This window comes from Arachis stenosperma, chromosome 5 (genome assembly GCF_014773155.1).
Source record: "Arachis stenosperma cultivar V10309 chromosome 5, arast.V10309.gnm1.PFL2, whole genome shotgun sequence".
Lineage (NCBI taxonomy): Eukaryota > Viridiplantae > Streptophyta > Magnoliopsida > Fabales > Fabaceae > Arachis > Arachis stenosperma.
The window spans coordinates 128,320,078-128,345,127 of record NC_080381.1 but is presented as its reverse complement, the minus strand read 5'-3'; the positions used below and the strand labels follow the sequence as shown (position 1 = coordinate 128,345,127).

The following is a 25,050-nucleotide window of genomic DNA, read 5'->3' as shown; positions in this document are numbered from 1 at the left end:
TAAATTACACATCGATGTCAAGAACCACATCAAATTTTTCTTTTGGATAATTTGTTTTATAAAAGCTTCTAAAAACTTTGAATGTGTATTTTTATGGCTGAGATTTTATTTGTTATATGTAATTCGTATTACTGCATGATTTGTGATGATTAGTGTTTTTATTTAGTTAAAAATTTATTTGTTAATATTATTTTTTTGGTAGTAGAATCTTATGTATTTGTCATTTATGTATTTTTGACTTTTTTATTATAAATTTTGATATTTAAAATTATTTGTGAATTTTTAATAATAAATTAAAAATAATTTATTGTATGAAATTTTACATTTTTAACAATTCTATTTTGTATTTAATTAATCTAATTAAACTCTGGTTAAACCCCAATTAAATTACTCAACTATTAAACCATTTATTCCATCAATTTATTAGCCAGTTTAATCCTCGCAACCTTGGTATTAATATGCCATTGGTAGACGGTTACGTCAAATTAAAATTTATATATAAGGTACTATAAATTTAGATTTGTAGAAACCGACTTTTGATATATCATATATGTAAAGGTATAAGAAGCTAACCATGCGTATTTTATCATATAATTTCAAATCATTAATGTCTTCATTTTTCTCTCTGGATTTTATGTACTTAAACCGATTTAATGTGAGTTGAAGAGTTGTTTTCAAATGGTACTTGTTTATAGTATGCATAATCGAGACATTGTTTTCAAAATGAAATGACGTTTCGTGCTTTGATTTTCAAGTCACTTTTATGCGAAGTAAAATTGTTCTTTTACTTATATGAAACGTTTGATGAAATGGGTGATGCAACTACAAACAAAGAAAGGACTAAAAGATTAAGACATGATCACATGTACATTTAAGAAATTGAATTACAATTTGTAATCTTGAAGCAGAGGTACCAAATTAATTAAATGATAATAAAAGCTTGAGTGGCCTTGCGGCCTTTGTATCAAATCCTACCGTGTGAAATCGAGTTAAATTCATGTATGTTCAGTTTGAAAAAATAACTTAATTAAGTTTTTCTTTAAAAAATAGTTTAAATAATAAATAATTATATTAAAAATAGTTTATAAATAAGTTATTTTGTATTTAAGTTTTTAATCTTAAAAATACTTATTTTAAAAGAAATGTGATAAAAAGTAGTAGTATTATTATAAAAAAAGTTATTTTTTTAATTTTTTATAAATTTTTAAATAACTTTTTAAAAAGCTGTAAATTGATTTTAAAAATTATACCAAATATTAATACTATTATTTTTTATAAGTCAAAAACTAAAAAAAATTATTTTTAAAGCTTTCTAAAACAGGCTCTCAAACTAGTTTGTGAAAATAACTGTGTATACTAAAATAATGTTTAAGGTCCTAATTAAATCAATTATTTTTTTAAAATTAGTAAAAATACAATACGTTAGTTCTTTTGTTTTTTTTATTCGTGCTGATAGAGATTAACGTGGTGCTTTTTATTAATTTTAAAAACATAATTTATACAATTGAAATTTTGAAGACGATCTTAGTGCACATATAGTTAATCTCATAGATTACTTTATAACTTAATTCAATTTATACATATGTCAAATGTCATTTTAGATTGTTGAGAGTAGTTAAAAAAAATAATAAAACTAATTTTAAGAATAACATTTAAATTAGTCTCAAAAAATTTTATATAAGATATTTTATCTTTTTAATAAATTTTTATTTTTAAATTTTTAAAAAAAATATTTTTATAAGATAGATTACTCACTCTTTTAGTTTAAAGGTAACTAATTTATTTTATAATAATATTTTAAAACTCAATTATTTTTAAAAATTTATTTATTCAAAATATATATATATATATATATATATATATATATATATTAAAAGGTGAAAATTAATTTATTTTTGTTTATGAAGAAAACTGTATATAAGTTTTTATCATATTAAAATTTTGATTAAAACCTACAGAAAAACTAATTTGTTTGAAAAAAATAATTCTCAATCATTTCTAACAAATAAAAATATACTAAGAATTAAAGTGTTTGATTTACATCCATAACATGTTTGATTGATTATTTATCCTTGATGACAATGTTAAAGGAAATTTTAATTAACTAAAGATTAATTTTTGTAAATTTCTCCCTTCTTTAGGTTGAGGTTGTAACTCAATAATCGAAAAAAATGTTATTTTTGTCTTATGTCAATTCTTCAAACAAAATTCTTTTTATTATTATTATTTTTCTTCTTTTTTCATCTTCTTTATCATTTTTATTGCATACTATGGTTTCTTCTTTTCTCCTTTCACTCTATCCTTAGTCACGGAGGGACTCAAGGAAGACAAGTAGTGACATTGCCCCCTAACAAATTTTAAACTGATATACTATTATAATAGATACATTATATAGAGTAAAATTTAATAGTATAGTGATAGTAAAAAGCATTAGTATTCTTTGTGTATTAGAGTTTAAATTTTTCTACATACATTTATATTATTTGTATTTTTTATTTGATTTAAAATTTTTTTAAATTTTTTAAAAATTAATTTTAACATCTATAATTATATAAAAAATTTTAATATTATTTATAATAATATTATTTTTTTATAATTTTGTTTAGTTGTTTCTATTTAATTATTTTTATATTATTTTTATACTTTAATATATTTTAAATTCATGTAACAAAATTATTGGTGCAATTAATTTATATTATTTTATGTCATATTTTTTAATAATATAAAATATAAAAATATAACTCATTCTCACATAAATATTTAATAAAGTAAATTAATTAATAAAATATTTAAAAATAAATAATTTTATATTTTATTAGATATAAAATCATAAAAAAATTATGAAAAAATTATAAAAAACTGAGATAATTCTTTTATTTGACAAATATTTATTAATTTTTTAATTAAAAAACTAGTTATAATTATATCTATTATCAAATATATGACATTTTATTTAATTATACAAAATTTTAATTTTTGACTCCTTTACTCTTAAATTTCTAAATTAGTTCCTGCCCAATATAATATTACCAAGCTAGCACATCTCTCCAAAAATATTATCATTTCTATCATTATCAACACTATTACCACCACCATTATTATCAGCAATAGAGCAAAATGAGGAAAAGATTGTGCATTAAAAGATGAAAGTAAGAGTGTATACTTAAAAGGTGCATTTTGTGGTGGTCATCTGTGTTGGTGTGGCTACAATGGCTACAAACATTCCACTATAGTGCACTAAACGTGGCAAGGAGAAAATGATTTGACTTTGGGTTAGATATTATTAATTATGGTGAAATTCATAAGTAACTATATTTTTTTATTTTGAGATTGTGTCAGGCCAACAAGGGCCCATAACACTACAAATGAACGAATCCCCCAACACCAACCCGACCCGAAACCTAACTTTACCTCTATTCTTCGCAATCAGCTCCAGCAACCCAGAAAACAACAATACACACATAACCACCACATTTTCTCCAATAACATTTTTTGCATAGTTCTCCCCTTTTAGGCACCGATAACCAAACGTAAATGTTGATGGAACACTACACGAATTGACATTTCTAATCTCAATATCATCTATTGACAATATTATCACCGTAGTAAAATAAACAATTTTAACTGTCATTAATCTGTGAAGAAAAGCTTAATTACAATATGTCATCATCTAATTGGATAGTCAACCGGTAACTACCAGTATCTACCATAAATATGGCCATCAGAGATGCAGCGTACTTAAAATCTTATATTTAGAATATATAAGAATAAGAATTAAGAATTAATTTGATATTCATAAGATTTATTTCATAGTTAATATCAAGTCCTCTTATTTCTTAAGAAGATTTTATTGAAATTGAAAATAGGGAGCTCCTCAAATGAAGGTATCAAAAATATTTTTTTATAAAGATATTTTGTATAAAAGTGTAATTTATTTATTTGATCACACTTTAAATAAAAATAATATTTTTATATCATATCAAAATCTAACTTTATAATTTATCATCTAAAAATCAAAAAAAAGAATTTTCATATAAAAATAATTATAAAATCTTCATTGAAATACTCGCCTTAAAAATATTGGATACACTAAAATAATAGTAGATGTTCTAATTATTCTTGTTGTTATTGTTATTATTATTAGTAATAAAGCTAAGGATAAAATAATGATAAAATCATCCAGTCAAATCAAATTAGTTTTTATTATATTGTAATACAAGGAGATACATTAATTTGTAAATGAATTCAATTTTTATTTTGCATTATTGATTTTTTTAAACACAATAATTGATTTTCAATTTTTCAAAAACATTTGTACCCAAACACACTTTAACATATTGGCTACTCGCTAGGGATGATAATTTTTTTTGGTGACTAGGGGATGATAATTTGAGCCAACCTGACTTGATCCGACCTATGTGTTTTGTTTCATTTGGGATAAATTTTTTAACCGTTGACTACGTTTTAGATGAGTATGAGTAATATCTAATAATAATTATTTGGGTTTGGATCTGATATGAATAATAATTACCTGCTCCAAATATACACAAAAAAATATTTAAGATAAATGATCAAATTTCATAAATTTAAATATCGTAATATGATGACTTTATTATATTATTTAAAATTTATATAATTTTTTAATACTTTATATTTTATTTTTATAAATTATAAATTATATTTAAAAAAATATCATATAAGACAAATAACAAATCTCTTATTCGAAACAGATATGAGTATGTAAGATATTCGGGTATGAGTTTTGAATAATAAATAGAATATCTAAAATAATGAAACTGATAAATTGATTCGGGGCTTATCTAGAACCGGAGGGTTGTGCTTGAAAGAGAGACCAAAATGCTAGAGGAAGGTGGTCTCCGATTTGCTTTACGTCTGGGAATGTTGTCCAAGTTGTGTATGTGAAACAATGGGGGGTGATACCTGCAAAGACACTCTAATGCCTAAGTTAGTAAGGGGTAAACATGTTTAGAGTGTATTGGAACTTAGGTTTACCTGAGTGAGACAGTGTATTTATAGAGATGATCCAATAACCACCGTTGAAATAGTTCCACTTCTAACGGTGGATAATCGTCCCTTTATCTTAGGGTTATTGGGATCTCTCTTCTAGAAGTAGGTAAGAGATTTAAGAAGGCAGTTACTCACTTGGATAAATGTTGACTGCTTTGTTGGTGTTGACTCCGAGTTCTTAGTGGAGGTCGGATAGCAAGTGAAGACCATCCTTTTGGATTGGGCCTCTTGTCTTGTTTTGGGCCTGGCTTACATTCTGGGTCAGGGTAGGAATAGTGCCCCTACTCGAATCCGATCTCTTAGCTATGAGTTGGATTCGAGTATTAATCGAACTCGGGGATGTTCTAAGTCGATTTCTTCTTTCATGTCAGGAAACCGACGTGGTTTTTAGTTTTTGAAACCGACGTGATTTTGAATTTCCAAACGTCGCGTCTAATCAAACGTCGTGTCCGTTTGGCTTCTGCATTTACACGTGGGCAGGCAGTTACATTGGTAACGGCGCCTTCTTTTAATGACCGAACCGTTTTTACGATTATGCCCATAGTGCATTATAAATGCCTTTCCCTCTTCTTTCCTTCCCTTCTTTCGTTTGCTTTCTGAGAACTGTTTTCGCTCTTTCGCTCCTTTCTTTGCTCACAAGATCCTCAGGCTTTATCTCTTCTGTTGCAGTGTTTGTCTTTCTATCTTCTACTTTACAAAAAGTTAGTTCTTTGTATCTTCTTTTTGCTTTTTTGCTTGATATGCTGCATGTTTTGAGAGCGAGATTTTTTGGTGTGGCATTTTTACTGTTTGTAGTAGGAACATTTTTGAAATTTTGCGTTTTTCCTTTTGCGAGGATCTCTTTTGCTATGGTTGTTATTTGCTTTGGCCTTTTGTTTGAAAAGAACTTCTTCGTTATGAACTGGTTTTTTGATGACCTCTTTTTTCTGCGCAATGTAGGTATTATCATTTTCACATACATTTTTTTCTTTTTGCACAATGTCTTCCCAAATTCCTGAGACTCTTTTGAGATGGGTAGATACTTCCATCTTCTCTGAAAACCCTTTAGTGGACACCGTCTTCATAACTGAACTCTGGAAACACCATAAGGTCTGTAGCCTTGATGGTGACGAACCCAAATATGAGTTAGTAGCCCCTAATCCTGAGGACCAAGTTTATTGTGAGAGAAATGACGATGCTGATCCTCATTTTATTTTTATGTATGACTGTCTTTTTACCCACTTAGGGGTTACCTTGCCCTTTTCTGACTTTGAAGTGGAGGTTTTGTCCTGCTGTAGGGTAGCTCCTTCCCAACTTCACCCGAATTTCTGAGGTTTTCTGAAAATTTATCAGCGTGTTAGTCAAGAGCTTGACCTCCCGATTTCTTTGAAAATCTTTTTCTATCTTTTTCACTTGACCAAGTCTTTCAGTAAACATAACAAATAACAATGGGTGTCTTTCCAAGCCATTCAAGGCCGGAAAGTCTTTTCCATCTTTGATGAATCCTTCCACGACTTTTTAAAAATTTATTTTTCAAAGTCCAAGCCGTTGAAAGCCACCACCCTTTCTTCCTGGATGAGGATAATGAGCCCCGATTTCCTTTGTACTGGGTAGAAGCCTCTCCCATAGAGAAATATAGTTTAGCAGACTTGGATGGGGTAGAGGAGGCCGTTGTTAAGTTCCTTCGAGAGGCTTGAGGATAGGCTCCAAACCTGGACACCAAGAAATTTCTTCTTGGATCTCCGAGTTCTGCCAGGATCGAGCTTGGTAGTCCTTTTCTTGCTTTTATAGTCACACTTGACTTTTCCGACTTGTGTTGATTTGTTCCCGACTTGTGTGCTAATCAATTTTGTTTTTCTTTTTAGAAATGGTGAAGAGCAGGTCGAGAGCAGCTTACCAAAAGGTTCAGGAAGCGAAAAGGAATGCTCGTGCCCGAGCTGCTGCACAGGAGGTCGGGGCTTCTACTACTCCTTCTCTTCATGGGTCAGTCAGGGGAGCTCTTCCTCTCGGTCAATCTTGGTAAATCCTATTCCTACTCCTCCTTCTCCTCCTCCTGCTCCCTTTGTTCAGTCCTCTTCGGAACTCGAGAAGAAAAAATGCAAGACCATGGAAATCGGCTCCTTTTTTGTTGGAGATGTCGGTTTTGATTGTCCGAAGTTTACTAGGAAGCACATCCTTCCATTTAGCCAAATTGCTATGGATAATACTGCTATCCGAAATCATCTTAACATTTTAATCTGAGGGAAAATTGGTACTGCTGGGGTCTGCACCTCCCTTCTTGATATATTTGACAAAACTCCTTTAAGTACTACCCAAAAATCTTTGGAGGATCTCCAAGGAAGGGTTGCCATGTATCAGGAGGATGAGAGGAGGTTGCAGGAGGAGAACAATAAGCTGAAGGAAGAGCTTGCTCAGGCCCGGGAGAGGGAGAGGAAGCTGATGGGGAAGTGTGCCATGACGGAAGGTTTGAAGGAGAAGGCCGAACAAAATTACGTTCGCACTTTTACAGATAAAATTGAATTGAATGAGGAGTTGGACAAACTTAGGGAGGGGTATCAGGACCTAGAGGAGTCTGTGGCTGAAGGTACTGAGCTGTTGTTTGAGGTGTTGAAGGAGCAAGTTCGGGTTCTGGCTCCCGACTTGGATTTGTCGCCTTTGCATCCTGACAAAGTTGTTGTTGATGGTGCCATTGTTTTTCCACCTCGTCTTGCTACAGATTCCGAGCTGAAGACGGCGGGGCAGCATATAATGGAATCCCCCCCCCCTCGTGGGGTCGATATGCCCTCTTCCTCGACTACTCCTGAGGTGATTCCAGCTCCTAACGCTGAAGAGGTTCCTCCAACCCCTCCATCTTCAGCGGCCGACGCTCTGACCTCTCTTCCCAGTGATAATTCCAATCCTCTTCTTGATCCTCAGTGATTTAAAGCTATTAAGGCCTGCCTTGTGGGTCCTTTTTATAAACTCTTTTTATCTTTGTTTGTTTTATTTGTGTTGAAGGTTTCTGACACTTGATCCTTTTTCATAGGGTCTTAACAACAATTTTTTTTGTTTTTGGCTTTTTTGGGTAAGGCTTTTAACAAAGTAGTTTATTTTTATCATGTATGTTTGTTACTTTCTTGATGCTTGATCAGACTCAGCTTTTCTTAAAAAACTTTTTCCGAGAGGCCGAACATTTTTTAAGGGTAAACGCTTTTTACTGCTCTGTGAAGTTTCTTTCAAGAAAGCTTATTTTGAATAATTTTGGCAAAAGTTTTCTGCAAGGTTTTGTGAAAACTTTAGTTTTGATTCTTGGACTGAAAGTTTCAAATATGTGAAGAACTCTTATCATTGATTCCCTGAGAAATTCTCGCCCTTTTTTTTCCATTGTTTTGACCTCGTACGTTCAATTTTACTTTGCCCATTGAATCGTTTACATAACTTAGGCTATTCTTACGATGCATTTTATTCGGCTTGGGATTTCCGACTTGCAAGTCGTTAGCTATAATATGTCCGAGCTTGTTACGATCGAATTTTATAACCTCTGTACACTGACTTGTATTGTGTCGCTTTATCTTGCCGACCATGTAAGTCGATCAACGGATTTTTGTGTTTTTTCGAGCTTAAGTTAGTGCGTATCGTAGTAATGATAAATGGACATTTTAAAGAGAAAGGTAAGAGGATAATATAAAGAGATATATTATTATTGAATGTAATATAGAATTTCAAGGACATTTTTTCTATTAAAGGTTTGGAATTTCTACCCCCTAGCCCTCGCTATGACGCCTCGTTAAAACCCCCTCCAGGAAAAACATTCTCTGGGAGAAAAAACCATGAAATTGGGAAAAAGAGTATATCAAGGAGTGAGGTTCGCTTCTAGCTGTAATATCTCTTCATATTGCAGGCGTGCCATGATCTGAGAAGCTCTAACCCCCCTAGATCGGACACCTTATAATAACCTTTTCCTAAGACCTCAATTATCTTGTAGGGCCCTTTTTAGTTTGCAGCGAGCTTCCCTTCACCTGAATCATTTGTGCCGATGTCATTTCTGATCAAGACCAAGTCATCTGTGGCGATGCTTCTTCGAATGACCTTTTTATTGTATGTATTCGTCATCCTTTGCTTCAACGCTGCTTCTCTTATCTGAGCTTGTTCTCGGGCTTCGGGGAGCAATTTGAGTTCTTCCTTGGGAGCTTGAGTGTTGCCGACCTCGTCGCAGAATCTCACTCTTGGAGTTATCTCATTGATCTCTATAGGGATCATGGCTTCTATGCTATAGGCGAGTCGAAAGGGTATCTCTCCAGTAGTAGAATGAGGTTTAGTTCGGTAGACCCACAATACTTGGGGGAGTTCTTCAGCCCAAGCTCCCTTTGCTTCTTAAAGTCTTTTCTTAAGTCCTGCTAATATGACTTTGTTAGTAGATTTGACTTGTCCATTTGCTTGGGGATGCTCTACTGAGGTGAATTGGTGTTTAATTTTCATGTTGGCCACCAGGTTTGTGAAGGTAGAGTCGGTAAATTGGGTACCATTATTTGTGGTGATGGAATGTGGGACTCCAAACCTAGTAATGATATTCCTATAAAGAAGCTTCCGACTTCTCTGTGCTGTGATTGTGGCTAAAGGCTCTGCTTCAATCCACTTCGTAAAATAATCTACTCCCATTATGAGATATTTAACTTGTCCAGGTGCTTGAAGAAAAGGTCCGAGTAGGTCCAGTCCCCATTTTGCAAAAGGCCATGGAGAAGTTATACTAATTAGCTCTTCTGGGGGAGTGACATAAAAGTTGGCATGCATCTGGCATGGTCAACACCTCCTTACGAAGTCGGTGGCATCTTTTTGTAAGGTCGGCTAGTAGAATCCAACTCGAATAACCTTTCTGGCTAAGAATCTTGCCCCGAGATGATTTTTTCAGATACCATTGTGGCATTGTGCACTTCGTCCAGCACTTCTTCTGTCTTAGAAGTCGGAACGCACTTTAATAATGGTGTCGATATTCCTCTTCGGTAGAGGACACTTTTCACCAGTGTGTAGCTTTGTGCTTCCCTCCGAATCTTTTTGGCTTCTTTTTGTTCCCCCAGTAGGATGTCAAATTTTAAGTATTCGATCAGGGGAGTCATCCATCCAAGGTGTAATCCGAAAACTTCTAAGACATCCAGCTTGGCGTCTACCTTGGTGACTGAAGATTCTTGGAGAGTTTCTTGGATCAGGCTCCTATTATTTCCACCAGGCTTGGTACTTGGCAACTTGGAGAGGATGTCTGCTTTGCTATTGAGATCCCGAGCTATATGCCTGACCTCAGTTTTAAAAAATTGCTCAAGATACTCCATAGTTTTTTTTAAGTATCTTTTTATGTTTGGGTCTTTAGCCTGGTACTCTTTGTTAATTTAAGAAGTCACGACTTGAGAGTCGCTGAAAATGACTACTTTGGTTGCTTTGACTTTTTTAGCTAACTTTAGTCTAGCAATCAGGGCTTCATATTCTGCTTGAATGTTGGAGGCTGGGAACTCAAATTTCAAAGAGACTTCTATTTGAGTTCCTTCTTAGCTAGCTAGTATTATGCCTGCACCACTTATGACTTTGTTGGAGGAACCATCCACGTACAAATCCCAGGTAGTAGAGGTCTCCTCTTGGTCTCCTGTGTATTCGGCCATGAATTCGGTGAGGCATTGGGCTTTGATAGCTGTCCGAGTTTCGTACTTCAAGATGAACTCGGATAGCTCTATAGCCCATTGAACCATTCTACCCGCAGCATCTATTTTCTGAAGGATTTGCTTCATGGGCTGGTTCGTCCGAACTTTTATGGTGTGAGATTGAAAGTAAGGCCGAAGCCTTCTAGATGCTATTATCTAGACGTATGCGAACTTTTCAAGTTTTTGACACTTTAGTTCGGGGCCTTGCAACACCTTGCTTGTGAAGTAGACAGGATGCTGTCCGACCTCGTCTTTTCGTATCCAAGCTGATGCCATGGCCTTCTCTGCGATAGCTAAGTATAACATGAGTTCTTCGCCCGCTTTTGGTCAGGTAAGAATTGAAGGTTGGCATAGTTACCTTTTGAACTCTTGGTATGCCTTCTTGCATTCAAGAGTCCATTCGAACTGGCATCATTTTCTTAGTAGGAAAATAAGTGGCAAGGATCATAATGCTGATCCTGCCAATAACATGGATAAAGCTGCAAGTCGGCCATTCAACTGCTGGACTTCCTTTAAGCAGGTCAAGCTCTTCATTTCCAGGACCGCTTTACACTTGTCAGGATTAGCTTCAATCCCCCTTTGTGTTAGCATGAATCCTAGAAATTTTTCTGCCTCTACTATAAAGGTACACTTGTCGGGATTTAATCTCATCCCGTGTGCTCTTATGGTGTCAAAGACTTTCGAGAGGTCGTCCAGGAGGCTGTTGTCATCCTTGGTTTTTACCAGCATGTCGTCTACATACACCTCCATTAACTCTCCTAAGTGAGGTGCAAACACCTTGTTCATTAGCCTTTGATAAGTGACCCCTGCATTTTTTAATCCAAACGGCATGACCACGTAGCAATAATTTACTCTTGGCGTGATGAATGATGTCTTCTTTTGGTATGGCTTGTACATCAGGATTTGGTTATACCCTGAGTAGGCTTTCATGAATGACAAGTATTGGTACCCTGAGTTGGAATCCACTAGGGTATCAATATTTGGTAGAGGATAGGGGTCTTTTGGACACGCCTTGTTAAGATCCGTGTAGTCACACATCCTCCATTTGCCATTCTGTTTCTTAACCAGCACCATGTTTGCAACCATGTCAGGTACTTGACTTCTCTAATAAAGCCTGCTTTTGGTAGGGCTTGTATTTACTCTTCGACCACTTGAACCCAATCAGGTCTTAGCTTCCGCCTTCTTTGTTGAACAGGTCGAGATCCCGAATGAATAGTCAATCTATGTGACATGAGTTCCAGATCCATCCCAGGCATGTCGGAAGCCTTCCAGGCGAAGAGATCGAAATTTTGTTGTAGGAGCTGTGTCAGCTTCTGCTTCAACCATTCCGTTAAAATGACTCTTATGTTGGTATTCTTTTCGACCTCTTGCCCGATCTGTACTTCTTTGGTCTTTTCTCCAGGTTATGGTCGTAACTCTTCTTTAACTCGGACTCCTCCGAGTTCAATGGTATTGACTTTTTTGCCTTTACCTCTCATGTTAAGGCTTTCGTTATAACACTTTCTCGCCAACTACTGATCTCCTCTGATGGTGGCAATCCCTTCTTGTGTTAGGAACTTCATGCAAAGGTGGGGGGGTAGAAACCACCGCTCCAAGCCGATTTAGGTTTGTTCTGCCTATTAAGGCGTTGTATGCATAAGCTACATCGATGACAATGAAGTCGATGCTCGAAGTCTTGGATTTTGTCTCTTTTCCAAAAGTAGTGTGAAGGGAGATGAAGCCCGGTGGCTCAATGGGAGTGTCTCCTAACCCGAAGAGGGTGTCAGGGTAGCCTCTTAGCTCCTTCTCGTCCAATCCCAACTTATCAAATGCTGGTTTAAACAGGATGTCTGCCAAACTTCCTTGGTCCACTACCAGAGTTTTGTGTAGAAGAGCGTTAGCGAGAATCATGGTGATCACTACTGGGTCGTCATGCCCAGGTACAATACCTTGTCCGTCTTCTTTGGTGAAGGAAATGGTTGGGAGGTCGGGTCCTTCATTTCCGACTTAGTAAATTTCTTTCAGATGTCTTTTTCAAGATGATTTGATCACCCCTCCTCCTGCAAAGCTTCCCGATATCATGTGAATATGTCGTTCGGGGGTTTGTAGGGGCGGATTTCTTCGTCCGTGACCTTCATCGTCTCTTTTTCTCTTCCCATGATTGTCCGACCTCTCCATGAGATATCTATTTAACTGACCTTCTCTGGCCAGTTTTTCTATCACATTTTTCAGGTCGTAGCAATCATTAGTGGAATGTCCATACAACTCATGGTACTCACAGTATTCATTACGGCTCCCCCCTCCCTTTTTGTTCTTGATTGGTCGCAAGGGAGGTAGCTTTTCAATATGGCAAATTTTCTTGTAAACATCAACCAAGAAAACTCGTAGGGGAATGTAGGAATGATATCTTATGGGCCTTTCAGACCTGATTTTTTTTCTTGGGTTCCCTCTTTTTTTCTTTTGATTGGTTGGGATGCCCTAGTCACCAGTTAGGTTCTCGTAACCTGGCATTTTCTTCCATATTGATATACTTTTGAGCTCGTTCCTGTACATCACTCAAGGAAGTCGGGTGTCTTTTTGAGATGGACAAGGAGAAGGGTCCTTCTCGGAGTCCATTAACGAGACCCATTATTACTACTTCAGTAGGTAAATCTTGGATTTCTAAACACGCTTTGTTAAACCTCTCCATGTAGTCTCTCAGGAGTTTTCCGACTTCCTGTTTTACTCCTAGCAGGCTAGGAGCGTGCTTGACCTTGTCTTTCTGAATTCAAAATCGCGAGAGGAACTTGCGCGAGAGATCATCGAAGCAGGCTACCGACCTTGGGGGAAGGCCGTCAAACCACTTCATGACCGCCTTTGTTAGGGTCGTCGGAAAAACCTTACAGCGAGTGGCGTCCAACATGTCGGCTAAATACATTCGAATTTTGAAATTACTGAGGTGGTGCTTCGTATCAGTCGTCCTGTCATACAGGTCCATATCAGGGCTCTTAAAGTTTCTGGAAACTTTAGCCCTCATGATATCTTCGATGAATGGGTCCTCTACTCCTAGTGGGGTGTCTTCTCGATCTCTATGGGAATCTTTATTTCGGAGGTTGGATTCCAGCCTTGAGAGCTTTTCTTCTAGCTCTCTTCTTCGTTCGATATCTCTCCTTAGGCTTCGCTCTGCCTCACGCTGTCGTTCTAGCTCTTGCTCTAGTTGCTCGAGTTGACCTTGGTGGCCATGCAGTAACCCCATTAAGTCAGCGGAGTGAGGTTGCCCATCTTTTCCAGGCTGATGAACCTCAGAAGAGATCCTTTTTTATCCCTGGGTGTTGGAGGGACCTTCACCATGCTGTCCCCCCGTTCCTTATAGGGATATTATTGCCCTGTCGTTGTTGACCGTGTCTTGGTATTCTTGCTCAGACTCCGATGTGGTGTGTCCATCTTCTTGTTGGTCGTCTGCCATTGTTGGTTGATCTTCCAGGGTCCCAGGCAACGACGCCAATGTTCTGGGGCTTACTTAGAACTGAAGGGTTGAGCTCGAATGAGAGACCCAAACCCTAGAGGAAGGTGGTCTCCAACTTGCTTTACATCTGGAAATACCGTCCGAGTTATGTATGTGAAAGAATGGAGGGTGGTACCTGCAAAGACACTCTGATGCCTAAGTTAGTAAGGGGGTAAGCAGGTTTAGAGTGTATTGGAACTTAGGTTTACCTGAATGACACAGTGTATTTATAGAGAGGATCCAATAACCACCGTTGAAGTAGTTCCACTTCTGACGGTGAATAACTGTCCCTTTATCTTAGAGTTGTTGGGATCTCTCTTCTAAAAGTGGGTGAGAGATTTAAGAAGGCAGTTACTCACTTGGATAAGTGTTGATTGCTTTGTTAGTATTGACTCTGAGTTCTTAGTGGAGATCGGATAGTAAGTGAAGGCCATCCTAAAATAATGAAACTAATGAATAATGATGATAATAGAATAAATAATTAATATTCAAAATAGGAGGAACATGTGTTGCTCTTATTTTTATAGCTCTCTGAGTTCCATATGTCATTAATAATCTATGAAATACAGATATTTTGATGTTGTATCCGGATATTAAATATATTTAGATACAATATTCATTGATATACATCTGATACACGTGTCTTTTATTTTCAACCATATCTTTATGAAAATAAAAAAATTTCTTCTGATATATTTAAATACACTTAAATACCATTATCTGTCAATATGTCCAATCTTATTTTTAACATGTATTCTTGAAATGAGTTTAGAAATAATATATATTATTAATTATTAAAATAAAAAATATTTTAAATATTTTATATAATTAAAAAAATATTAAAAATAATTAAAAAATTTAATTTATATTTTAATATCAATAAAATATTAAAATATTATTACAATTTATGTAAAAAATACTTTATATTATATATAGATATATATAATGTCCTGTGTCTTAAAAAGAATTTTAAATTTACGTATCCATATATTTTGTGTCGTATTTTATGTTCATGTTAGTGTCCGTACATCATAATTAATAACATATAATTTGTTTGCTTATTAGAATTAAAGACGTGTAAGCTATAATTAATTTAGAAAAAAGTAGTTAAAAAATGAATTTTTAGACAGTAAAGGCAAATGTATTATTCGTAAAAAAAATGCTTCAAATAATAATAATAATAATAATAATAATAATAATAATAATAATAATAATAATAATAGTCAAATTATTAAACTCTTTTTTTATATTATCTGTTGCTTAAGTTAAATAACACATTAATAGTCTTTTTAATGCTTGTGTTTCTTTGTTATAATTGTAAAAATGAGTTAACTCTAATTAATTTATTTTTTACATTTTAAGAAAGTACAATAAAGATAATGCAAAATTCACAAGCAAATTTGTTGTACAATATAATTGTTTATTATTTATTTAATGTTTTTTATTTTAAAAATTTTAGGTAGTTGAAAAAATGAATCAATATTTTAAATTGAAAAACTCAAATACCTTTTACAAAAAATATCTGTTAAAATATAAATTTAAAAATATATAATTTAAAGTGAATAACAATCAGTCAAAAAAAATACATAACAATTTATTTAAGTGATCATAAATTCTGTTTCCTTATTAGTATTTTAAAATTATTTCTTTATTATAATAACATAAGGTATTTATTTTGTTTATTAGATTATGAAAATAATTTAATATAATAATTTGATTATTACTAATAAAAAAATTACGTTATTAAGTTTATGATTACTCGTATAATATAAAAAAAAACAAAAGCAGACAGCATTATTGCAGGCTTTATTAAAGGAACTTTATATTTTGTAAAAGTTTGCATTCCACCCAAAAAAAACACATCTATTTAACAATATAACCATATTAACTTCTTTTGGATTTTTTTTCAGAAATAAAAAAAACCATATTTCTCCAAAAATCATTTTTAAACTTTAATTCTCTAAATACAATTTTTTTTTTAAAACAAGTTTGTCGCACTCCGGAGAATTCTATAAAAATTATAAAATTCGCCTAATTCCGACGAACTCCTTTTAATTTTTTTCAATCCTACATTTTTAATTCATTATCATCATCTCTAAATAGTATATAGATCTATAAACGTATATAGAAGTACACAAAAATATACGGACAACAAGCATGACTTCTTGCCAATGAGTAATAGCTCAAATATCATAATCTCTCCATACTCAATTAAGAGATTGCGAGTTCGAGTCTCCTATCTTTGATAAAAAAATAAAAAAAATAAAAAAAATTCTTAAAGAAGTCATGTTTATTATCTGTTTAGCGAGGAATTAGGCGAACTCTATAATTTTCATAGAGTTGGCCGGAAAAGTGGCAAACTTGCTCTCAACAAAAAAAAATCATATTTAACAAATTAAAATTTAAAAATAATTTTTGAAAAAAATATAATTTTTTTTATTTCTAAAAAAAACCGCTGAGAATTTTATCTTCAGCATCATAGAACTTTTTATCCAAAATTTTGCCACAAGGGATAGCAGCTGCTGGCATAATGCTCACGTAGCAAAGCAACGAAATTTGACAGAAACAGATTTTTTTCACGAATCGTATTTTAAAAATGTGACAAGCGAATAATATAAGGGGTGGTAAATAAAATAAGAGAATCAGCTAAAAAGGTTTTGAGATATTTGATTTTTAGTGCAAAAATGTATATGATATTTGAAAGCCAGCTTTCATATATTAGGAAATAATAGTATAATACATCTGGAAAGGACGAAGCAAACGGTTTCACGGTCTCTATAATACAAAACATAATAATTGTATTAGATTAACATATAGGAAACATTTTAAGTATACTGGGGAGTACCGGTATATAGGAACATATAGTTGTTTTAACTATTAATTTTAATTAATATATATTATATATATTTTTTATAATTCAAATCAACAGTTAAAACAATTAGAGTAGCGATGTTTTCGGTGCATTTAAAATATTTCTTAACATATAATTATAAGCTATTCCGTCCTATTATACGCGGTAACATTTTCGCTTCTTTTTTTCTTTTGTCTTTTTCCAAGTTTTTAAAAATTCTCATAAATATGATTCTTTAAGAGTGATTATTCATATAATAAATAATATATATTTTTATATAAGAATAATACATTATAAGAAAAACGATATTAATATTATGAAGCTAAAAATTATTTATCATCAGAATTACTAATAGAATTCCTTAAGATTAAAATACAGTGATTAAGTGAAAAGAGTGAAAATATTCTTGATGAATCTTAAAGCTTATCCAAAGACAATTTTGACAAAAGAAAAACGTCTCACTCTTTGTTTTTTTTTTTAAATATTTATACTTACTAGCTAGGATTTTATTACCAATTGATTTCTGTTTAAACAAAATAAATAAATAAATAAATAATAAGAGCAGCGAACTAGAATGTATAATTGTATATAGAGAATTAATGTTCAATTGATAGTGGTTATGGATGAGACATCCCATTAAATTCAAGATAAGTTTTTGGTAAATATCCATTAAAAATGAAGTTGTCTGTTGGTATATCATTTTTAAGATTCCCTATCATGGAATTGGTGGATTGTCTACTTCCCTAGCTATCAAACTTATGCATCACCGATTAAAGATTGTGTCAGCTTCTTAATTTTCTTTAAGATCACAACTGCGCAAAAAGAAGACATTAAATTTAAAAAATAAACCTAAGATTCCTTTCATGTCTATATGCCTATATGGTGTGGTGCGTTTATAGTTTCTCTAATTAACTTCAGTTCCTAACATTATTCTTATAATTAGTGCCATAAACCCAACGGGGCCACATAATTAAAGTTCCACATTCTTAATTAATTGACATGGTTTTATATATATTTTTTATGTCCTAATTAATTAAATTAAAGTTCCACATTCTTAATTAATTGACATGATTTTATATATATTTTTTATGTCCTAATTAATTAATCATTTTTTCTTGTTAGTTTGAAATGATTAAGTGGTTAATTCATTCGTTTGTTTGTATAAACAAATATTAGAAATTTAAATCTTATTTTATACATGTAATAATCTATTAATCAATAATTGACATATAATTTTATAAATAAAATTTAAATTTGTAATAAAAATTAAACGATAACCATTAATTCATCGAATTAAGAGATATCGTAAAAAAAATAGTCGTTACCATCGAATTAATTAGCCATACTCATACAGGCTGCACCAATTTCGTAAGTAGCTATGAAATTTATAAATAAAAAATAAAATAAGATAAAATACTGTCCATAATGAAGTAATCAAGTCCATATCACAATAGTTCTTGTTTACCCAACATCACTAATGATTTGATTTTGTCTTCATTTGATTTCTTTGACTCTGATCTGTATAGAATCCTTTTCTTTTTCTCCTCTTTTAATCTCCTTAAGTAATTAACCTAACTGAAACAAGAAATTATTCTCTTACTTTCTATAATGGAGAACAATAATGTACAAGTAGTAAATTGCTTTGCATTCTTAGATTTGGAAATGAAATAACCTTTATTTATTTGATGCCTTGGACGCATAACATTATTCAAATGCATATTATTGGTCAATATAACTTTTTGTTTCAAATTGATCCTTGTTGATAAGCATCTTTATTTGATTTGATTTTGGCATTGGAGGGCTCATTAATTTTCATATGAAAAAGTAACGTGTGATATTCAACGTTATGATGGTTTGAGAAGATAATACAGTAATGTGACGGCGTTAGTTAGGTGAGCAGGGGCTAATAATCGGACCGTCCGATTTCTTTGTTGGAGAAGGGGGTGCACAAATCGGACGGTCCGATTTGATCGGACCGTCCGATTACATGGTGCTGAGATATTTTTGTTTAAGTTAACTGAAATCGAATGGTCCGATTTGCTGAATGCTAGAAATTCTGAATTTGAAAGTGATGAAATCGGACGGTCCGAGTTCAGGGCGTAGCAAAAGTTAACTGTTGGCATGCGGTCGGACCGTCCGATTTATGGTTTTATATATACCTCAACATTATCCGAAGTCTCCATTTTTTGTTAGTCTTTGAAATTTCTCATCTGAAACCCCTTTAGTTCTTTCTTCTTCTTGATCATTGTTTCGGCAACAGCTTTCATGTTTATTGTTTGAAGATCCTATTTGCATCAAGTTTGAGAGTATTTTCTGTGAGTACATCATAATGGATGATAAAGTATTGTTAAAGATTTATTATCATGGGCAGATTTTATTACAAACAGCTGAAGGTGTAAAATTTGTGTGTGAAAATCCATTGGATATTATTATTCCATTTACATTGTCATTTGAAGAATTTAAAGGTGTAATTTGTGAGAAGATGGATTCTCAAATATGTAGGAGAATATCGTGCATTTTGTACAGGAACCCAGTATCTGTATTTGGTGGGTTCGTTCAGTTTCAAATCAAATATGTAACCGATGAAGCGAGCATGCAAGATATGTTTTCAGTGTACATGGAAACTCGCTCACAGATATCATTCATCGAGCTGTATATTGAGTTTGAGCAGTCGAAAACAGACCGGAATATTGAGATGGAAAATTATAATAGTGATAGTGAGGAGGAGTTCGAAAGTAATTATGAATGCCTTGATCCGGATGGAGATGGAGATCTGGCCGAGGACACTATGCAGGCAGATGTGGCCGATGTGGCAAATGCACTAGTAAACCAGCATCCGTTTGTGGAGCCTACTTTCATGCGCTCACTGGACTTGGAGGCCATGCATACACCGGAATTTCCTGAGTATATGAATGCAGGTATGCAGTTTTGATACAATGTATGATAGAATAATATGACAGATTTATCAGTTAGCATGACGAACAGGCTAGGTTCGGTTCAAATCGGACCGGTTCAAACCGGACCGGTTCAAACCAAACCGGACCGACTCAAACCAAACCGGACCGGTTCGAACCAAACCGGTCCGGCTGAAACCAAACCGATTCCGACATTGGTATATTGATATTGATTGTGTTATTATTTATTTTTTTTGTTCAGCTTAATTTTATTCTTATAATTTAATAATTTGATTTAATTATGACCGGTTCAACCGGATAAACCAGTGACCCGGTCATTTGACCTGGTTGATGACCGGTTTCGGTTATGATAACTACAGTAATTAGCGTTTAGTTTTTTGGTTGATTTTTTATTTCTTATGTATTTAATTACTTATTTATATTTATATGACCAATTTATAGTTATTAATTAGAGTACATAATTTTTGGTGTGAATGTAGCAGAGCTTCCTGTTGTAGCGGATGGTGAATTTATGGTGGGGATGGAATTCAGTTCTAGGGAGGCAGTGATTAAGGCGATGAAAGATTATACAATCCGTCGAGGCGTGGATTATCGGGTGTACGAGTCGGAGCCAACAACATTCTATGCTAAATGTACACAGTACGGTTCCGGTTGTGACTGGCTGATCAGGGTGAGTAAAATGTCCCGAAAGTACTGCTGGGAGGTAAGGAGGTACAATGGTAGTCACACGTGTACTCGAGCATGCATTTCTCAAGATCATTCCAAATTGGGTTCCGACACAATTGCAGAAGCAATTAAGCCGTTGGTAGAAGTTGACCCATCTATAAAAGTAAAATCAGTCATTGCGGAGGTACAGTCGAAGTTTAATTACACTGTAAGTTATCGGAAAGCCTGGTTAGCAAAGCAGAAGGCAGTGGAGTCAATTATCGGCGGGTGGAAAGCTTCGTATGAAGCTTTGCCCATATGGTTTGAGGCCATGTGTCACAAAGAGCCATCAGCGGTCGTTCACTTTGAAACATTGCCTGCGTACCAGGGTGATGACTTGGTTCCTGACATCCGTGTCTTACATCGAGTCTTCTGGAGTTATTACCCTTGTATCAGAGCATTCCGACATTGCAAGCCAATAGTGCAGGTAGACGGAACTCATTTGTATGGAAAATATAAAGGTTGTCTATTAGTGGCAGTTTCTCAGGACGGCAACAACAATATTGTGCCCATTGCATTCGCGATAGTGGAGGGGGAGACTTCAGACGTGTGGCACTTTTTTCTCAGTAACTTGTGACAGCATGTGGTGACGCATGACGGTGTGGGCCTTATATCCGACAGACATGAATCCATCAACTCAGCTATTGTTCGGAGTAACAGAGCTTGGTCTCCTCCTAGAGCTTTCCACATGTTTTGTATCAGGCATATAGAGTCGAACTTCCTGAGAAAGTTCAAGGCTCCATATCTGCAGAAGCTTATCGTCAACATAGGTAAATATGAATAAAACAAATAAATTATTGTCTAATATTATGTTATAATGCATGATTTTATGATGATGCCTTTTGTGAAACACAGGATATTCGAGGACGGTCCGCGAGTACGAGATACGTTATCAGCGACTGCGCGAACGCGGTGAGGCCTAATGAGTTGGATACCGATGGGGGCAGTATGCCTTGGCATTTGATGGTGGATACCGATGGGGTCATATGACAACCAATCTGGTGGAGTGCATCAACTCGGTTTTGAAAGGAGAGCGCAATCTCCCAGTCACTGCACTTGTTAAGGCAACGTTTTACAGGCTTAATGAGTTATTCACACGAAAAAGGGCCGAGGCTGAGGCACGCATTAATGCTGGACATGTGTTCTCTGAGGTTGTGACGACTAAATTGCATGCAAATCAGCGGACATCGGGAAACATCCAGGTTAGTTGCTTTGATAGACAGAATGAGGTATTTGAGGTACGTGAGATGCCTACTGGAGTGGAGTACGCAGTCGACCTATGTCGAAGAGTTTGTGACTGTGGCGAATTCCAAGTGGATCGCATTCCGTGTCGACATGTATTTGCTTGTTGTGCAAATCAGCGACTTGATTGGCAGATGTATGTTCATGAAGTATACAAGATGGACCAAATTCGAAGAGTTTACAGAGCTAGGTTTAGGCCACTAGCAAATCCGACAACGTGGCCCGTTTATAATGGACATCGTTTTGTAGGCAATCCATTTCTTAGACGTGTTGCCAAAGGTCGGCCAAAGATGACCCGCTTCTTAAACGAGATGGACACTCGGATGCTGCGTGCGCCGAGGCGCTGCAAGCAATGTGGGGCCGAGGGCCACAGCCGTAGCAGATGTCGTCAACGTGGTGGTGCAAGTGCAGATCCAGCCACATGAACTTGCTATATTAATTTATGATTTTGTTGCATGACTGTTTGCACCTATTATATGATCTTGTGTTATGTATGTATGATCTTGTTGCATGACTATTTGAACCTATTATATGACCTTGTGTTATTTGAACCTATCGCATGAACTTGTTATATGAATTTATGATCCTGTTTTATGACTATCTGAACCCATTATATGAATATGTTATACGAACTCAAACATATTTAGTTACATAAACTCTGCTAATTAAAATAGTATGTGCGAATTAAAATAATACAAGACCTAAAAGAACGAGACGCAAACCAAACTGTCTCTTGCTTAGGTCCAGTCAACACCTCGCCATGTGCATGACCTAGGTTCCGCTCTTGCTGAGGCACACCCTGACTCAAACCAAACTGTCTCCTCAACCTATCAGACGCATGCCACTCAATGCATTCAAAAGAGATCAGCGGCACGGTTGCACTCCAAATAACCGAGTGGTGGAGGATGTCAGCCGGAATCAGACCCGCCTCAATGCGCTCAACTGCATAAGCCTCCCAAACAAACTGAACACATTGAAGATAACAGAGTATTACACACCAGATAATAATACTTCTAATGAAAAATATAAAGACAACTGAATATCACATACTTGTCCTTCCTGCAGATCGTCCAATACCCTCCTATAGTGCGCCAGAGAATGATATCTATAAGTCCGTTCATCACGGTCCCAATTACGCCATCTGACATCAAACAACCCATTATAAACAACTTATGATAAAACTCTCAATTAAAAGGTGATGCACTTATTCAAATCAGATGATGTTTGAACTTACCTATTAGCAAGCGAAAAGACTCGAGGATTGCCTGGTATAGGCGAGAGAAATGGTAAACGAATCCAAGCCCAGGTAAGCAGAAGGGTCAGCGGTCCATCAATCTCCTTGCAGTTGACACGAGTAGCCCTACACAATGCTCTATACAAGTGCGCCAAACATGCCGAACCCCAACTAAATTCTCTAATCCCGCCGAAGTTACGGAGCAACGGCAGAAATTTCCAGTGCACTCCTGCCGCAGACTTGTCCCCAAACATAATGGTCCCAAATAATAACATTATGTGACACTTTACATACCTCTGAACCTGAATATTATTATCTAAGACTATATGTTCTTTTAGTCTCCGAAACCAAGTCAACTTTACAAAACTTCCTCTACATTCTGTCTTCCTGGGTGCAACACCAAAATGATGGAGGCATTCGACCTCTAAAGCCTCATAACTACTCATAGTCGGTCCTGTAATTGGAAGACCATTTGTCGGAAGCCCAAAAATTACCGCCACATCCTCCAACGTCACGGAACACTCGCCAATTAGAAAATGAAAAGTATGCGTCTCGGGCCACCATCTCTCGATCAGAGCATTAACCAATGCCGATTGACATTGGACAACTCCAATCTGCGAAACGTAATAAAATCCAGTCTCCCGCAAATGCCCCTCCACAATTGGATTATATGGATCCGGTGGCATATAATGATCGCATATTAACATTCGTGAAGCCTACAAAACATAGCCATATATCACATTAATCAAATATAACCATGCTTAATTAACATACCATATTTAACATTCTTGCATTCTCATTATCATATAAGCAACATAACATAATCAATAAACCTTAAATAAAACTAAAATTAACATCTATTTATTACTATTATTTCCATAAAAGCTATATTTTCTAATATCTACATCCTAACCTTTTCTTAATAACGATTTCCATTCGTTTAATATAAATAGATAGAATGAACTTTTAAACTCAAATAAATTTAAAATTAAATCTAATTATTATTATTCCTCGACAGCAATATAAAATTATATTTGTTAATTCTAACTCCAATATCTAAACTAAACTAAATCCTATTTGGTTTATAGTAATAACTATTAATAATATCTAATTTATATTTTATATAACTGATTCCCCACTATTTTCTTGTATATTATTATTATTATTATTATTATTATTATTATTATTCTTGTACGGGCACATATGGAAATTAAATTAACAACCATACATTATTCTACTAACTAACCACATTATTATTATTCTTACGGTTATTAACTATCTAAACTAGTTTAACTTACTAAACTAAACCTAAACTAACGGTCACTAGAATAATAATAATAATAATAATAATAATAATAATAATAATAATAATAATAATAATAATACCTCGTTCAGGATAAATAAATTAATGTCACTTAGTTCACTAATTATACTTACACAACTCTAACACTTGAACTAACTAACTAACAGCATACATTCACTAATTATAAAAATTGCATGTAATCCAATTATTATTATTTAAATTAAAAAAAATTAATTTAATAAAATAAACTTACATAATTAGGTTGATCAAGATAATTAACAATGTGTAACTCTGGACGATTCACATCTTTTGTTCTTCGTCTCCTTGGCATTGTTCAACTTGGTCCCCCTCCTTGAATTTTTTTTGCTGCTGAAGCTTCAATGAAAGAAAGAAAATGGATTTTAAAAGAGATAGAAGGGTTTGAGAGTGAGAGAGGAACGAAGTGGGGCATTGGATGGAAGGCTGGGGTTTTACTCCAATGTGAGAAGGGGTCCACTCCCTAGATTCCTGCATGCTCGATGCGTGGCCATGGTGCGCAAATCGAACGATCTGATTTGTTCACCATCCACGCCAGTAATCGGACCGTCCGATTACATACCCCCCAAATCGGACCGTCCGATTTCAATTCGCAGCCCCCACACTCCTGTAATTCACGCCACACCTC

At 34.6% G+C, this 25,050-nt stretch overlaps 1 protein-coding gene across 1 annotated transcript; it reads right to left on the bottom strand.

Moving 5' to 3' along the window:
* Window positions 1-22,446: 22,446 nt before the first annotated feature.
* Window positions 22,447-24,717, bottom strand: LOC130981372 (serine/threonine-protein phosphatase 7 long form homolog). Its single transcript, XM_057904962.1, has 5 exons — window positions 24,640-24,717; window positions 23,084-23,799; window positions 22,900-22,990; window positions 22,551-22,813; window positions 22,447-22,450 (listed from the first exon to the last, which is right to left on the bottom strand). Exons 1-5 carry the CDS (start codon window positions 24,715-24,717, stop codon window positions 22,447-22,449), a joined length of 1,152 nt encoding a protein of 383 aa, XP_057760945.1.
* Window positions 24,718-25,050: the final 333 nt, after the last annotated feature.